General features: G+C 28.7%; 3 protein-coding genes across 8 annotated transcripts in view; 2 read left to right on the forward strand and 1 right to left on the reverse strand.

The window, feature by feature from the left end:
• LOC106684629 (beta-1,4-galactosyltransferase galt-1) overlaps nt 1–2724 on the forward strand; it is a 70049-nt gene extending 67325 nt beyond the window's left edge. For all 6 annotated transcript variants that reach the window (XM_014426819.2, XM_014426820.2, XM_014426823.3 and 3 more), the window contains 2 exons: nt 703–889; nt 1655–2724. In XM_014426819.2, coding sequence (XP_014282305.1) covers nt 703–889; nt 1655–2144 — 677 coding nt within the window. In that variant the 3' untranslated portion in view covers nt 2145–2724. The remainder of the gene's footprint in view (nt 1–702; nt 890–1654) is intronic.
• A 4976-nt stretch (nt 2725–7700) lies between these two features.
• LOC106684616 (ras-related protein Rac1) lies at nt 7701–17853 on the reverse strand. The gene is made up of 6 exons (XM_014426800.3): nt 17613–17853; nt 17227–17298; nt 16986–17103; nt 16839–16901; nt 13517–13651; nt 7701–10880 (listed from the first exon to the last, which is right to left on the reverse strand). Exons 1-6 carry the CDS (start codon nt 17645–17647, stop codon nt 10725–10727), a joined length of 579 nt encoding a protein of 192 aa, XP_014282286.1. The 5' UTR covers nt 17648–17853; the 3' UTR covers nt 7701–10724.
• Nucleotides 17854–17978: 125 nt separating this feature from the next.
• The window catches only part of LOC106684614 (large ribosomal subunit protein mL62), a 7091-nt gene continuing 6162 nt past the window's right edge, over nt 17979–18907 (forward strand). Inside the window, exon 1 of the mRNA XM_014426799.2 lies at nt 17979–18200. Within this exon, the coding sequence (XP_014282285.1) occupies nt 18051–18200 (150 nt within the window). The 5' untranslated portion in view covers nt 17979–18050. The remainder of the gene's footprint in view (nt 18201–18907) is intronic.

Here is an 18907-nt window from a genome sequence, read left to right on the forward strand (position 1 = left end):
TTTTCTACTTGTTAGTTTGACTATATTAATTTTATTTATCTTTCGGTTTATATGTATTTAGAGATTTCATTATCATTAATAATATATACTTTTTTAATTTTTTTATTCTAATTATTTGCTTTATAACTTTGGTATGAATGTCATTTATCACTATTACTCATTGCTCAAGTTGTGGTAGATTATAATATTTATCAATAAATAAATATTATCATTAAAAAAAAAAATAATCAAACAATGGCTCGTACTTTTGTAGAGGTATTTTTATTGTTATCTTATTCTTAAGTATTGATTTATTCAGGATAATTTCATTATTCATGACGTGAATTGTGTGAACATCCAAAAGAGCAGAATTCATGTTGCGATGTTGTTAATATTATGATACTCTAGGCCATCGATTGGTGAGATCTCGTATTTGTAGGCATATATGTTTGAAAGATTGATTGTCATGACATGGAGTACCTGATGAGTTTTCTAGTGATTAATCGTATGATCACTATACAGGGACAGCCGTGAAATTGACATAAATTATTGTATTTAAAACATTCTTAGATTCATAGAAAATAAATGAACACAGGAACGATACGTTTCTAAAAAATACTAATTTTTAAATATTTCTACACTTCCCTCATTAATAATCGCTTAATTAATGGTGCAGTGGATAACATATTAAAAATATCAATGTACATTTTACTTGTATTATAGGGAAGGTGACTGTATTGCCCTGGAGACTGGACATGGCTTCGCAGAGAGAGATCCGAACAGAAGGTCTCTTCGCAGCTTTGAACGACTGTCTGTACAGGAGCATGTACAAATTCAGTCACGTGGCCCTGTTGGACTTGGATGAAATCGTGATGCCGAGGCACAATGACACTATTCAGCAGTTCATGGAGTAAGTGGATTCCATACTCCGCCAAACCACACAGCTTAACAAAGGCCTTGGTTCATCTGTTCATATAGATTGTTAATTTAAAACTTTCAACATTGAATATTCACGGGTTGGGGAACATTCAAATAGTCAGCTACACGATTCTAGAGTAACCGTTTCTAAAAAAAGTATACGAATACCTGACATCTCGCCTATAAAATTATGTTCATATGAAAATAAATTTATGTAGCCCAATGAAAGCTTGAAAGCTTAAGAAATTTTACATAAAACTGCTGGTCATTTTGAATATTCAAAGTAAAGGACCTAGTATGGCTTCGGTTAAAAAATATAAATGATATAACTAATAATTATTCCAGATGGTCTGAAATTTCAGGTTTGCCAGTAATCAGTTATATTTTTTGAGAGCGATCATAGTCTTTTTAAATCATATTTTAGATTATTTTTTTAAAAACAGAAAATATTCAATTTGTAATCAATCTTTTCTCCTTTTGAACAAGTATTGAAAATACAACATAATGACTCGAAATTAAAAAAAAAAAAAACCTGTAACTTATTTCATAGGGCATAGTTGCTGAAACTCTGATCTAAAAACAAATGATTTTGAAATAAAAAAAATATTTGGCAACCCACAGTTTTTCGTCTGATACATATTTTCAGGAAATATCTATTCCATCATAAGGAATGATCCTTATACATTCTAAGCTAGTACTTTTAAACAATATTATCATTTTTTTTTCAAGGAAATCAATTTAGTCTTTATTCCAACAGGTGGATGGGTACACGACTGAATACGAAATCAACAGGTTCCTACTCCTTCCAAAACGCGTTTTTTTACCTGCAATGGCCGGATGACGAATCTCTTACTGAAGATCCTTTCGAAAACAGCCTCATATCCTTGACGAAAACAAGAAGGAGGGCGAAACTGCACCCTCACAAGCAGAGGTCAAAGTACATCTGCCGGCCAGAGTATGTGATCGAAGCTGGTAACCACTTCGTATGGGAGTTCGTCCCCGGCCACGGCACCGTCAATGTGCCATCAGACGCCGCGATCCTCAACCATTACCGGGTCTGCGAATTCGGTGGCGACGATTGTATCAAATCGGCCTCAGTGGTCGACAGGACTGCCTTCCGCTACAGGGAGAGGTTACTGCACCGGGTCAAGGAGAGGTGGACACAGCTTAGCCACAAGTGTTCACTCCAACATCCAATCCCCAAGCCGAAGATAACGAGGAAAGTAAAAACTAAGACACCAAGCTAGCAATAATAGGACTCAAGTGCTGGCTGAAAATATTCCAATCTACAGGTTTTCGATAATCCCTGTATGTTTTCAATGTTAAAAACTTTATAGAACTAATAAGTTATAATATTGAAAACCTGGAGATATACTATCAATTTCATGTGAGGGATGTTTTGTTGATTTTAAAAAATTTAAATATCACCTTCTGGATTTATTTTAACTATAATTACTTGTATAGATCAGTTGCTGTGATATAAAGTTAGACTGTTATTTTCAGTATAATTTGATTTTTTTTACATCACATAGGATTAAGGACGTTTTTATCATATTATCAAAACGTTTGTAACTTAATGTTGAGGAGGTTCATAAAAATAAAATGGAATCATTGATTAAACTTATATAAGAATAATTTTTAAAACGTATTAGTATTACAAATAAGACTGTAATGTAATTATGTAACTATGAATTTTTAAAATAAACATACTAAACAATAATAAGGATAATACTACCATACAGGTAGATACAAAAAGGTAGATATGTAATATACAACATAGTGGAAGCAAGGTGAAAATGCATGAAATAAACAATATTTGTGATAAAAGATTGTTTTATATTATGACTAAATAGCTTCAAATGTATCTAGTGTTCCTATAATATTATTACTATTAAAGGTTTATTATAAAAATCTTTCTTAAGCTTTACAGCTATTGTAAGCCTAAAAGGAGTTCAAAAACCTCTGACAGTTACAGGAAACTATGATACTACTGCCAATTTCCTTAGTTTTAAAGTTTTTTTTCAAAATAAGTCTTATTTTATTAGTTATTTTCGGTTATTTTTACATAAGGTACAACCTTCATGCTTAGGAGTAAAGCCAGATACTTGACAAATATTATCTACTAAGAAAGAAAAAACAAATAAATAAACAATGAGATGGTTCAGGAAGACGGTATATGAGTTATATTGTTCAATATAATTAACTTTAACAATTAAATATCACAATACTAACAGAATACAATTTAACACAGTGTTTGTAGCGTAGAACAGGACCAAAAAGTTAATAAAGCTAGAGCGAGAAATTGGGGCATGAAAAAATGTGTGCTCCTGAAAAACTGATAAGAGGTAGTAAGTACTCTTTTCAACGTGCATTCAGCTCTTTTTTCACCTTTTGCAAGCTCAGGTGATGTAGTGCTCAACCAGTGCGTGTTGCATCTTTCTGAATGAAGGAATGATTTTTCTATTGATTTCCAATTAGGTCAAAAATCAAAACACAATAGCGCTTAATTTTATTTATTATTATGATCTTTGATCCTTCAAATCATTTCCTTTAAAATTTTCAATGCCAGTTACATATTTAAAATTAATCCTGGGACAGATCAAATACTGAAGAGAGAGTGCAGTATCACCGAAACGTCCAGAAAAAAAAATTAAGTATTAATTACATAAATATATTTATAATATAAACATATAGTACAAATAAAATTGATTGTTTTTCAATTTTTGATCTTAAGACAGGACATAAGAATAAAATAAAAAAATTGTAATATAGTGAAGGGCAGATAGTGAAACAAATTAATAAAACCGATTTCATTTTAATATTATGAATTAATTATATTTTTCTTTCATTAAGTTCTCAAACGGAATAACCACTGAGTCGAAGCAGTTTTAATTTGCATAACAAACATTTATAGTTGTATTTTTTTTAGCTTATAAGAAACATATTTTTTTTTTCCTGAAAGTAAAACTAAATTACACTGACAGAGATAGACAACTGTCAACACGCTATTTGACCTAAACCGTTCAATACTTCACTAACACAGGTGTATTTAGTAAGGATATGGAATTATTTAAAAGAAATAATTGGTAAAATTATTGGGAGACCCTCAGAACTAATTTCTGTCCCGAATAAATCCCTAATTTAATTAATTTCCTAGTTTGATTGAAGAAAAAACATGATACAGAGGTATACCTGAAAAGTAAGTTTTACATTGAGGAATATTGAGAAGTGACATCAGTGTTAAACCAGGACACATAATTAGAACCTGAAAAACAGCTGTGAAAATTTCAAGGTTATCCTTAAACACTTTCAGAAAAAAGTTAATGATTGAACTGTGACTCAGAGGAATTTCTTCCGTGCCTGTACTTGTCCAAACATTCTATGTAAACTTGATACAAAAGAGACAGCCCGATCGATAGATGCGTCACATACTGAATGAAGTCGCTTTTGTAATATATGCATTACAAGGGTACTGTATTCGTTATTTAAATTTTTTTAAGGATTAAATTTAAGGCCTGCATTTTGCATAATGCCTGCATTTTCTGGATGAAATTTTACGTGTGAGTCTTAAATAAACGCATTGCTTACTTATATTTTATTGATATCATTGAACAAGTAGGAGAATAATTGAGGATTTATGTAAGTGCGGATAAAGAAATTACATCTGCTATTTTTGGCATCTATAATTGTAACTGAAAGGCTAAAAAAATAATGATAAGATTTATGCAAATCGCTTTATTCATTATAACAGTAAAAGTTATTCAATATTTGTACACGATTTTCGACACTCAAAGCAATCGAGTAGATAACAACTCAACGAAAATGCCAACCAAATGCAACCTTAACTCACATAAATTTGGAAATACAGGAATCAATGAAGGAAAAGAGAGTTTCCTCGTTGTTTAATTAAATTAAATATTTTAAATGGTTGGGGACTAGGCGAAGAAAAAGTTAGATATAAATCAAATTGGGTTAAGAAAAAAATAATACTCCAGTGAGCGTAAGATTCAAATATTACACACCACGAAATGTTTGTGATTCTGAAGAATGACTCATATTATAAAAGTCGAGAAGGTAAGGGTCCAAACGCCACAGGGTAAAAGGCGAATGAAATAAAATTTTTTGAAAAATTATATATAATTGTCCCAGTGCTTTTAAGTTATTACAATTAATTTTTACTTTTAAAAAAAATTATTTTTTTTCACTTCTAGGGGAGAGGCAGCTGCCTAAAACTAATTTCGTTTTTCCTAAACTAGGTGTTATTAAATAATTGAAAGTTTGTAAGGTAGTTGCAAAGGACGTGACGGCCGTGTAGTTTGGAACGTAGGTCCCAGAGCGCACGATTTACGTTGCGAGTTCGATTTACACCTGAGGCAGTTAATATTTATGTTTCGACGGTCCTGAAAAATGAATCTTGCACTCCCACGTTGATGAGTGGACGGCGGTTGGAAAAAATGACCAGGAGTCCCACTTGGCTAGTTCTCCCACCAGATACCAATACCATTACCGATGGTAGTTTAACCAGTATTTTATATTCATTAGAACTACTAAATATGTGCCAACACACATAAGACTCCCCCTTAGTCACAGAGCTATGAGCTAGAATAAATTGAACTTAAGCTGTGACACCTAAACAACATGAAAACTTCACTAACATCTGCAATACGTTTTCAGCTGATAATATTACCTCATTTGGTGAGAACAAAAATATGTGAAGTAAACTAAGGTTTTCACAAATGATGTAGGTAACAACCTTATATTGTACATTTTCTAACTAAAAAGAATTACACAGTGCGGGTAGTAGTAAAAGCTATTGCAGTCTCTGTGGTCATTTTCTGTCATACATTCAAGATTTGCTTGATAGGTAGAACTCCGATTACTACCAACTATCTGCACACATGAGAGAACCACTTCAATATCACCATCACCAGGTATGGGTGTCCTTCGCTTTTCACATCAAAATGTTTTTTATTTTAAATTTTATACCAAGCACAACTAAAACATTAATCATGAATAACGACAAAAAACAAAAGAATATTTTCTTTATAGTTGTGATTACTGAATAAAAAATTAGTAATTAGTCATGATTACTTTTTTATGATTAAAAAGTGAGTCACAAGCATTAATGGTATGATTGTCGGTCAAATCAAAGCATTCATCATATCTTAAACTAACTTTAGTTCAAATATAACAGTAAAATAAATTAGTAATGAATACTACCCAAAAAGAGAATATCTGAAGTGGTAAGTAAATTAAGGAATATGAGAGTCCAGATCCTTGGGCACTCTGTTCTTTCATTTTTAGAGGATCTGGACTAAGAAAATTCAGTGCTGCGACAAATGAATGCAAGTGATTAAAAACACTACTAGCATTTACTACCAAATCAAACCTACCATTTCTACTATCATTGTAGCTTAATTTAAGATCTTCAACAGCAACTTTATATAAAATATTCATTAAACAAAAAAAAAGAGTGATGAAATGGATATTTTTCAAAAGAATTATGTACCATAAGATAACTTTGTAGTAGGTTTATAATTAAATATAAAACATAAACTAAAATTGATAAATTACAAAAAGCAAGATTAGAGAAGAATACTATGTTGAAATATTGGTTTTATCCTTCATCAATAGCATAAACAAATCAATGTTTAGTAATTTTTACTTTTCATCACAAGAAAATGAATAAGTGTATAAAAACTATTAAAAACATCTTAACAAAACATATAAAGTGAAATCAATAAAAATAACAATACTAAACTGAAAGAAAGAAAATATTACAAAAATAATTATAATGTACTTATATATTAAGGTAATTAACTTTTTCAAGGCATAATCAAGAATAATTCTGAGATTCATGAATAAAAGGGAAATTCCATACTTGCAGACTAAACATATATGTAATTTAATATGTTATTAACACAAATAAATAAATCAGACAAATAATAATATAAAATCACATTGAAACATTTAAGACATAAATAATTTTCTAAATCCATAGCATTAATTACGAATCCATCTGTAAATATATAAGCATACACAAACAAATAAATAACACTATGAGAAATCTTGCTAGCTATAGAAATCCGATAAACAAACACAAAATCATTAAATAATTATCGGTTAAATTATATTGAAACTAATTGTCTCAAAATCAAGGCAACAAAAGAAACTTAATAAGTGCTAACAGAAACAACATAGAGCAAACTGATAAGTACTCCACTATATTCATGAATAGAAAATAATTATTTATACCTAATTAACATTATTTTGTGTTTTAACTCATTTCTTTCTGCAACTAAGCCAGTGGTTTGTATCATAATTGTTTTATACAATCATAACAGAAATCATATATTTATAAATTAACTAACATTCATTTCAGATCGGAGGAAATGAAATGAAAAAGAAAAAAAGGAAAGAAAATGATTATAACAAATCAATTTTCACCATGGAAATTGAACACTAAATTTACGAATATTACCATTAGCCATCATGAATGAACATCAGGAAATTATCACTTTCAAATGGAATGACCCTTTGATATAAAAAGAAATATACATACTTAGAGCATGCATAACCTTAAAAAAATATTATTTAAATATCTAAAGCTAATTTGTTGTTTCTCATATAACGATTTTAAGACAATATATAATATATATATATATATATATATATTGTTTTGTTTTTTTAACACTAATCAGAAACAATGAACACTGCCAGTATTAATGGCTATTATACACTTGACATAGTTGTCATTAACAGAAGTTATTCAGTGTTTTGTATTATTATGTATAGACAGTTATTCAGTGTTTTGTATTCAAAATATCATAATAAACATTATATAATATATACAGCAACTAATAAGAAATGCATAAAATACTTAGTCATAGATCGTTCTATACTTAAAAATATATTATTTATTTTTAAAATTAGATCGTCAAGTGCATTATAACTTACAAGAATAATGCAATTCACTTATGTATGTACATAACACTCATTTTCTTAATTTCTTCAGAATTAGTGCTGAAAACCTGCACATAAAAGATGTTAACAACTCATACAATTCTAACAGGATTAAGTAATAAGGACTGTATTAAAACCAAACAGCGTGAAAAAAAGACAAAATATAAAACAACTTTTTTTCACTCTTAATCTTTGTTTATATACAAAGCAAAACATAATAATAGCTCACAATTATAGCCAAGCAGCTTTTGTTGATTTTTTTTCATAAGGAAAAAAAAAGCTTGCTTGTATTGAATAATGTTTTTCACTATGTATAAGTATTTAAATTACTTAGCTGATAACTTTGATCAAGGTCATATCAAATATTCTCATAACTAAAAGAACTGGAGGTAGGTTTTCAACTCTTATTAACAAATAAAAGGCAGACATTGCATTCATATCAAAATAAAAATAATAAAATTATTTTAAAAGTCATTTTCATAATTTCTGGTAAGTTGGTAAATAAACATATATGATAAAATATTAAGAAAAATGTACCACCACATCAGTAGAAAATGTGCAAAATCTAATAAAAGGTAAAATAACACAATCACCCATTAAAAAGTGAGGAAAATCAGAAATGCTAAACAAAATTTTATAGCTAAGAAACTGAAATGAAATGAATTGCATATTTTTAGACATGATGGTATAAACACTAATTAATAGAGCTGGAAATACCCCTGGCAAAAAATACATAAGTTAGTAAACATGGAATCCAGGACAAAAAAATAAAACCAAAATCTTACAAAATGACTTTAACCCTTAACCCATCAGTTAAGTAACAAGTTTATTTTAAATGATTTTTTGATATAGATATAGCCATGATAAGCCAGTCTTTTAGTTTACTTAATTAAAAAACTACTATAGTTCATTGAATTTAATAAATTAATTAAGCCTTTGCTCACAATTTGTGCAGTAACTAAGATAGGCATCTAATTTTGGAAATTAAAATGTATGAGAAGAAAATGAAACAAGTAACTTTTCCATAATACATTCCAGAAATAAAATAATATAGATGAAATTTGTGATTATGTAACAAGAGTTAAGTTTTTCATAGCAATGGAAACATAATATGTTTTCAATAGAACACATTAACTATTAAACATTTTATTTTCAGAAATGCCAACATTTTACAAGATAAGAAAAAATAGACTTAAAAGAAAGTTCTTATCAATAAAAACATTCTACAAATTAATTGAACAAATTGAGATATGAAAATTATATTGAATTAGGGTAAAAATAAAATCTTATTTAGTAATACAGATATTAGTAAATTTAATTAATAGCAGAGAAAATAGCACAGTCATCAACAGGATCATTTGCTGAGTCCTAAAATCCATTAAATTTACTATTTTCAGCATTCATAAAAAATCTTTTACTTTTCATATACTACTAAATAAAAGAATAAATCAGATAGTACCAAATGTATCACACATTATTTAATGTCAATTATGATAAATTGGCATAATTACGAAAAATGTGTTTAAATAAAAAAATAATACTTTTTACCTTCCACTATCTTTCTAATAACATTTAATATATGGTATATAATATAATGGATATAAATAGTTTTCCTATTAATCAAAAAGAGTGGAAAAAGGAAATGGAAAAAAACACGATTGATTTCATCAGCATTCCATCCACTTCTATAATAAACAACATGTTCAATATACATTAATCTATGACTTTTTCTTTTGAAACAAACATATAATCTAAATCATGAATCAACTATTTCAAACAAAAATGTATAAATAAAAACAAATTAAAAGGTCTTAAAAAACTCTACCGATTGATAAAAAAAAAAAAAAAAGAGTTAAATATAACACAATTATACAAAAATGTAATATACATAGCTAAAATTGGTATTTTATACAACATATGCCATATTCTTTTTTTTTTTTTTTTCTCCCAGGCATTCAAAATAATTAAATATTGGATACAAAATTCAAGGCTTTACCATAGAAACATTAAAGAAAAAAATAAGGAAAATTATAAGCGTTAAGATAATTTTGTAGATAATCAATTTTCTTTAACTCTTCATAGAACCATATCCTCTCTTTCAACACTTCCAACTAAGTGAACTTATTCAAATTCAATATATATGATACTTTATGTTATCACAGAATGCTTATATAACCATACTTACATAAATGGAAGCTCTGTTCTATAATTACATCCTAACAAACAACTTGGGCGCAAAATGTAGAATTTTTGTATACAAGTACTTTCTATGCTTACAATAAATAGTAGCATTGTGCCTCAGTTAATAAGTAGTAATACTAATTAAAATTTTTAAATATAATTTTAACACAGTTGTAACAGTTTAACAATATTCATTAAAATTTTCTATGTAAAATGTTGGCAAGAAAATAAAAGATAACAAATAAAAAAAATAATAAAATAAAAAAAATTGATTTAACAAAGGGATTAGTCAACAAAATTTTATAATCAATTATCCAAAAAAAAAAAAATAATAATTTCGTGTTGGTTTAATCAAACAGCTTATTTAAAAGTTTAAAAATTTTAAACTTTTCAGTCCAAGTTAATCAAATGATTTAAATCAATAAAAATATTATTGCACTTGTTTGAAAAGCTTAATCCATCAAACTTTATATACATAGAAGGTTGTTATAAATATAACAAAATTTTAAGAAATTCTAACAAATCAATAATAGAACTTTTAATAATAAATGTTATAGGTACTTTATATAATAAATGTTATTATTTACAACGAGTATTTTACCCACGTGGCAACCAGAGGCAAAATAACCACACATCTAGAGTGAAATTTGCACCTAAAGATGTGCCATATTCAAAAAATGAATTTATAGAAGAGCACACTTCCTCCGTGGTTTGGCTGGCAAAATAGGGCATAATACTGCTCTAATCGCTTCATCAAAAACGGTTTTAAGACCTTTTTGCGTTAAGGCACTGCACTCTAAATACTTTACAGCACCTATTTCCTTAGCCATAGCCAAGCCCTAGAAAAAAAAAAAACAAGATATACTCAACATTTAACTTATTTAATTAATAACATTTAATATGAGTGCCACACCATAACCTTGTTAATTACTAGCAAAAAATTAATATACAAAAACTTCTACAAAAATTAATTAAGTTCAACAGTTATAACCAATTTTATAAACTGATATAACTTCCTGATGATAATGTCATACTGTGAATACAGTACCAACACTAAGACTATCAATATAAATAATAATGTCATTTATAATTTCACTAAAATGAATTAATAAAACAACAATCCAGATCTCCATTCATGTTTCCAAAGAAAACCAACCATCTGTTAGTTCCAGATGGTGACCACCCATCTGTTCAAGTTGATTCTTTTGGCGACTTTGACAGAAAAGTTTCGAATTTGTCTAAATTTTTCGTATCTGTACATTTTATTTGAGTTTTTTAATAATCTTTTTAGCCTTGATTGAAGCTCTACGAAGTGGGAAGAAACGTTGGTAAATAAATAGTTGTTAACTATTTTTGTTCCTTTTTGACCGCAACCCTGACCATCTTCATAATTAAATAATTTATTACAATTATTTTTACTGGTTATTATCAGTGTAAGAATGTCAGACAGTTATTCATTCTTTAAAATAAAATATAATTATTGAAGTATGCAATAAAATTATTGCCCAAAACACACTGCATAAGATGTCCCTGTACCTTCGCCAAAAGGTACTTTGGCAATCTTATCGTGGAGAAGACTGGGAAACAATCGACGTATCTCCTAGGTCATCGGTCATACTGTCTATGATACAGTAGAGCGTTGATTATCTGAACATCAATTATCCAAACAGGCTTCATGATGAAAGATGTTTGGATAGCTGCTCAAAAAAGGGTACTCTAAATTGCAAAATAATTGTAATTATTCATATATGAGTGAAAGCAAGCAATGCCAGCTCAAAACATGCATTTCCCAACTCAAACCATCCCTCAACTCCTAACTATCTGGCCACACTTTCATCCTCAATCATTTGTATAACTTTGATAAATCTTCAATCCATGCCACAGTTGTCAATTATCCAAAAGGGCTTTTTCACATCTATCCACAAAAATCTTCAACTGAATCCTGTTAACCATAAAGTTGATAAATACTTTATTTCCCCCACTTACAAACAACCTAAACACAATTAACTTTTTGTTAATCTGTACGACTATTCCTACGATCTATTTTATTATTTTCTTTCATTTTTTATATCCATCTCCTTACACCAGTCATTCTCTCCCCTCCCCCTCATTTTCTTATATTATTCTCATTATATTCTTTTATTATTATTAATAAAAGTATATAATGAAAAATAATCATTATTATTTTTCCTTCGGTAACATCTACCTAGTTTTAATCTATATCTGGTGGAATGCCTTCAATTTTATTATTGTTTTTATCTTGAATTTTTACATTTATTTAGAATTTATACTTTGTATCTCTTTTCTGCTTTATATCATATCTGCCTATTGTATAATTTATTGTGTTCACAGCATGATTTCTCAATTAACTGTATACTCTTCAATATGTTTCATGTTTATTCTATTATTTAACACTTAAGATTGTACATACTTTTTCTCTTGTTTATACATTAGTTGATCTTTTTTGTTTATCACTGTTTTAATCTCCTTTTATTCTTGTTTTTACATTAATATAACCTTTTTTTTTTTAACTCCCTACCATGTCATTTCTGACAAATGGAGGAGGGAGAGGTGTCATCGAAAGGTAACTAACCTATTTTAATGAGTGACCAGAGGTGAAGTTTTCATTCTGTGAGACCATCACAAAATAAAAATCAAATCTCCAGACGGGATTTGAAATGGTGCTGAAATGGCAGAATATAGGTTGCTATGGTGACACCTTAAATCTCTCAGCTCCAAACGGCTAATATTTTAACCTGTGATGGTAAACCCCACCATTTTCTATGTGGGGTAAATATTTAGCTCTGATGAAGCTCTGCAATGTAGTGTGAAATACTGCTGTATAATAAAGTTTTCTGCAATTTTAGAGTACCCTTTTTTGACTGCAACTTGGACTATCTTCTTTTAATTAATTACTTAAGGTCAACTACTAATCTTCTGTTAGAGCTTCTTTTGCAGAAAGATAAAAAGATAGGATAGTAAGTGAAGGCACTCAGAAATATTATTTTAAATTACATCAATCTAAGTAGATATAGATCTCACAAAGGCTATACAGGCAACAGTGGATAATTTACCATAAAGACTGTACCAATATTAGTAATACAGTGATAATCCTGATACAGTAATTTTATCATACCGGCCAGAACAGGTGTATGTTATGGTACTGCAAAGTGTAAAGTGCAATACACTGAGATACTGTGATGAGAGCAATGCGGGTGGTTAGGTTAATAGATCTTCAAATATCACAGAGTAAAATGTATATAAATTATAGTGGATGTATTGGAGTGAAATATTGATATAGTAATTTAAATCCAAAACCAACTAGTAATATGAAGATTAAATTTTTGATTATCTATTTCACATTCCTTTGACCAAACATTTCAAATATGTCCATTCATTGGTTAATAATTCACAACTCATGAAAAATTCAAATAAACGGTCATTAAACAGGAATATTATGAAAATATTCACTTACTTGAGGATAGGTAATAGGTGCCAATTTTTTTTCTTTTAATTTTTCGATTGTTTCTTTATCTTCCCTAAGATCTAACTTAGTACCAACCAAAATTATAGGTGTAGAAGGGCAGTGATGTCTCACTTCAGGATACCACTGAAAAATATATCATTATTAAATAAAGTTGAATCATCAACTTCAATAAAATAATTTGTATAACCAAATAAATAAGAATAAATAATTAAGTAATTTTTTAACAGTTTAAAAAATAGAAACTCTAAAAAAGAAGTTGCATTGTTTGTTTTAAACCATTTGACTCATTGATAATTTATTGCATTTTTTATATGGCAAAAATCGTTTGACCAGCTTCTTTTTATGGTACCTATTATACAACATAACCCTACTATCAACCTAAAATCAAGGGTATTTCATAAGCTGTGATACACAGTATCAAATATCAATACCACAGTATATAGATTTGGTTTATTGATTAGCGTACATTGCTTGTTATTTACAAAAGTTTATATCACAGTACTTTTGTGTTAATAGTGTTACATCTGACGAAAGATTACTTTTTCTTTAGTACAGGGCGTAGTCCACAGATTGTGTCATGAACTAGAGTTACTACACTACAACAAAACTAGCTTTGGGACAGTCTGTAGGACAATCCAAATAGAAAAAATAATGCCAATAGACTATCAAATTGTAAAAAATCAATAAAAATTGTTTAATCTCCAAAATTGGAAAAGATAACAAGCAGTCAATTTAAATATTCCCTGCAAAACATTTGGGTCTGAAGTAAACACACTACCTTTTTATAATTTAAAAAGCTATATCTTGTTTTCATGTTACTTGTTCAGGAAGATGATCGGCAGAAGAGAATTGGTATGTTACTAACTTTTTTTTGACAATATACAACTTCATTTGTGGTCTTCGTAAGTTTCTTTGGCCTCCATAAATTTGATTCTCTCACATACTGGACAAAAGATTCATAAGTTTGATGATCTTCACATTAATGATCATCAGAGACTTTCCTAGTTGCTTAGTAAAATTAAACCAAAGAAAGTGGCTTCTTCGCAAAGAAGAATTTATAATTTTTTTTTTAATTGGTTTAAAAAAAAAAGACAAGGGCTTTTCCAAACTCTAATAGGATTGAATTCAATTAATACTTTTCATGAGATTTTTCAGAGTCGACTAACTTGTGATACTGAAGAATGGCTCATATGATGAAAAGTTCAGAAGGGATGGGTTGATGCAAGTTCAAAGGTCAACAGGTATGAATGTTTATTTATTACCTAGGGTTCTTCATACCCCTCCATACCAATTCAAGGTGAAATCTAATTTTTAAATAATTCACTGTTATTAACTGTATTAAACTACATACTGTCCTCTATACACTTGAAAATCGCATATATTACACTATGTTCAAATACTTCTTTTATGTAACTGTTCCAATCAACTGTTCAGTTGGCTAGATGCCTCATTGAACTGATAACAAAATTTCAGACCTATAAATCCCTCTGAGGTTTTAAATAAAATTTACGATCCATTAAAAACCAGGTCCCTTTTCTAATTGATAACATCTAGTCACAATCTTAAACATTGGACCTTCATTGCCTCTTTGACTAATCAAATGTATATTTGAGGCATCACATTCCTAAACCAGCTGAGCCCATTTATAATTAATTCCCTTAATTAACAGTTAATTTTGGTACCATATTATCAAGAGGAAGGAAGATTTTTTTTCATAAATAGTTAATAACTGTTTTGAAAGAAAGTTTTTATCTCATAATGAACTAGTACCAAAATGGTTAGCTAAAAGTTAAAAATCAGCTTTAATGGACAAAACTAAGTAGAATACATACATAACTAAGTAATGGCATAAAGGAACTGCAATGTAAATTAAATAGTGATTTACATATGACAAAATGTTACTACTAATTAATAGGGAACCAATAAAATAGATGTAAAACCAAGCATTTATTTTACATTTTTTCTTTTTAAACCAAATAATTTATGATATATAAAATTTGAAATCCCAAAAGCATAATACCCATCCTCAAAAAATCTTGTTTTATATTATGTCTATTAATGTCAAAAATGTAGGTCTATGTTAATGATGTGCTTCCTCATTTACTCATTCATTAGTCATTTGATGAAATGATTCATTTAAAGGTTTGTTTTTTTTCAATTAAAAGAAATTTAATATATTTTCACAAGCTTATAATAAGAATTTCAATATTATAGACTAACCAAATATTATATCAATGAACTGTATATTCATTGTGTTTTGTTTTAGACAAATGTCCTTCCCATTTGATAAATTAAAAAAAAATATGTAGATTTGTATTCCTCATTACTTAATTATTTGCCACAACCACAAAAAGTTTAATCAACATTCATGTTTAAGTAATTACGGAAAACACTTATCCATAAGACTAAAGGGTCAATAAAATTTAATTTATTTAATATTATTTTTTCATGATTACGCCATACAACCAGCAATATTCAGGTAAAATAAAATGCTGGAACCATTATTGCAATGTAACATTGAGTAGAACCATTTTTATCAATATAGCTTACTCCTAAATTACAAGATATTAATAGATTTTTTTACTAAATGTTAGCTGATTGCTGACCATAGTTTTTAACTATTTAAAACCAAAATAATGTAAAATGGTCATATTTATTAAAAACATCTCTATGAATTTATCAAAAACGACTTTTGATGTTAGTTTATGGGAAAATAGAAATAAACATCACTACTGTATTACAGCAAAGGACTAGTAATGGTTGAATTTAAAATCAAAAACTATTTATGTAAATCTGAATTATAGCTTTTAAATGAAGGCTACATGGTTATGTTCAAAATAAAAATATAAAAAAACAGCCAACATGAAGGCCTAGATAGCTGACCAGTTAAGTTGCTAAGTAAACTAATAGCGAGAAATTGACAGATGGTAAACCATCTAGCAACCATTCCATCACTTACTTTAATATTTCAACAAAACAGCTTGTAACGAAACAGATACTGAAATATAAAAGAATGCAATATAGGATAATAGTTGGCCTATCTCAAGGTTTCTACACATGGTAACTAGTTAAATCTTAAATACCAACAAAGCAGAACCTATTGTACTAACATCTGTTACTTATAAACATAAATAACAACTAACTGCTAAAAAGAAATATTAGCTTAAAAATATATTGCTGCTTGCCATGCCGTTACCGGTACAATCACAATATAATTTTGAAACCACTAACACTCATAATGATGTAATGTTATAATAAACAAATAACCATAAAGATTCTTTAAAAAAGAAACTCTTATAAATTGACTTACCTTAGCTCTCACGTTTTCAAATGAAGCCGGATTTACCAATGAAAAGCATATCAAGAATACATCCTAAAACAAATAGATAAATATAAAATTTAGGAAAAGAACTGCATTGATAGAGAAATAAACTTATAAAAGACATAAAAAATTTACAGTTTGAGGATATGACAGTGGTCTCAATCTGTCGTAATCTTCTTGACCAGCTGTATCCCATAAGCCTAGATTGATAGGTTTACCATCCACCATAACATTGGCCGAGTAATTGTCAAAACTGAAATAATAAAACCAATACTGAATAAATATATTTGTTTTAACTAATTTTTAGATGAAAAAACTAATTAGGTATGGTATTGTTTAAATTAGCATGAATTAAGATAATGGATAATTCACTTACACTGTGGGTATGTATTCCCCAGGAAATGCATTTGTTGTATAACTTATCAACAGACACGTTTTACCAACGGCACTGGAAAATGAAGATAAAGCAAAAGTTTAAATAAGTTTAAAAAAAATTAAAACTTAGGCCTTATTTTTATGATATTAAAAATAGTGATCATAAACATCACAATGACAACAACAGAAAATAACTGAACACAAAAAATAGATTGGAACTAATCAAATGCCTAAGCTTTCAGAAACCTCAGATAATAACAGCTAAATAGTATTCCTCATACTTGGAAACTTGAAAAAATCCAACTATGTATTAACATTGAAAAGCTAACCTTAACCAGAGCAATAAACTACATACTTAATATTATCTATTTTTCTAAAATAACTCACCCGTCTCCAACAACAACACATTTTATCGCCTGCATTGTAAAGACTATAAGTTTTCTTAATAATATAAATCTCAACGTCAATTAAGGAAATAATTAACACACAAAAGCTTCTCCTAAAAGAATGTGTACCCACAGGGCGGGGAGTCAGCAGTGAATGTCACTGTCAACAGATGTTATACGATCAGAAAGGAAACATTTTCACAAACCATTGACGGAGGGTATAAAATCAAGTGAATTTAAGATGAAAAAATATAAATAATCGTCTTAAAATATTTTCCAGAGCACAAATTTCATACAACGACAAACTATTAAGAGTTAAATACTAGTGTTTATGTCGCTATCTTTAAGCAGATGTGGAAACTAAATCAGTAAACATGTGAGGTTATGGCTGGTTATTTTGCTCATTCAGTACTTACCAGTTGTCCAATTTATATTCATAATGCAGTTTCATAATCCTATTGTTAATTTGTTTAGAAATCATATGAAAACTTCTATTCACAAAATAAGTTCTATATCTACGTTTGAAAGCTCGATTTCACTCAAGAAATTATTTCCCTCAAGCTCTCTTAGCTTAACTGCCCCTGTTAAGGTACTATCTAACTAAAAAAATATATTTATTGATAGTATTAAAATAATTTTTTCATTAATCACTCTATTCATAATAAGTTTTCAACATCTTACTATTATTTCGTAAAGTTAAAAATCTATGCTATAGTTGATTTAATATTTTGTTTATTACCATACTCAGGTTATTCTTTAATGTACATTTTTGTTTTCCTTGTTCAGTTTTATGTGAACATTTCCATGACTAGGGTATTGCTTTCATTCGATTCATGTATTTGCTTTAATTTTTTATAAAAGTGATTATTGAATGATTCCAAGATAAAGCTTTTATTCTGTCAAATAGTGGTTTATGAGACTGAACCACAAAATTCATAATCATCATGATTTGATTAAAGCTGGTTAAACCCTAGCTCTATGATATTCTAGTACCAATGTATTAATTTATTTAGATTAATAATGTGAATCTTAATGAAAAGCTTGATGTTAATACGTAATACAGACACTCCCATTAAATACAAAAAGGGTTTGAATTATTCATGGCAATATCTAGAAAGGATAATTGGCCAATGAAAATAATGTTAAAGGAATATGGTCCGGGTGCGGTCAAGAAAAACTAAAATAGTAAAAATATACTAATTTAATGAGCCAACGTTTCGCCCCACGTTGCAGGGCTTCTTCAGGGCTATTTTGACGGCAGTCAAAACTAAAAAATGAATTTTTTGACTGCCGTCA

This window comes from Halyomorpha halys, unplaced genomic scaffold (assembly GCF_000696795.3).
Source record: "Halyomorpha halys isolate HHAL.00 unplaced genomic scaffold, Hhal_1.1 Scaffold595.1, whole genome shotgun sequence".
In the NCBI taxonomy this organism is placed as follows: domain Eukaryota; kingdom Metazoa; phylum Arthropoda; class Insecta; order Hemiptera; family Pentatomidae; genus Halyomorpha; species Halyomorpha halys.

Bases quoted from the DNA above. Each gene is read 5' to 3' on its own strand.
- LOC106684616 (XM_014426800.3), bottom strand. From the start codon at position 17,647: ATGCAGGCGATAAAATGTGTTGTTGTTGGAGACGG. The intron at 17,299-17,612 runs GTGAGTTATTTT...TTCATTTTCCAG, and splicing joins TGTGTTGTTGTTGGAGACGG to TGCCGTTGGTAAAACGTGTC. The intron at 13,652-16,838 runs GTAAGTCAATTT...TATATTTTTCAG, and splicing joins TTGAAAACGTGAGAGCTAAG to TGGTATCCTGAAGTGAGACA.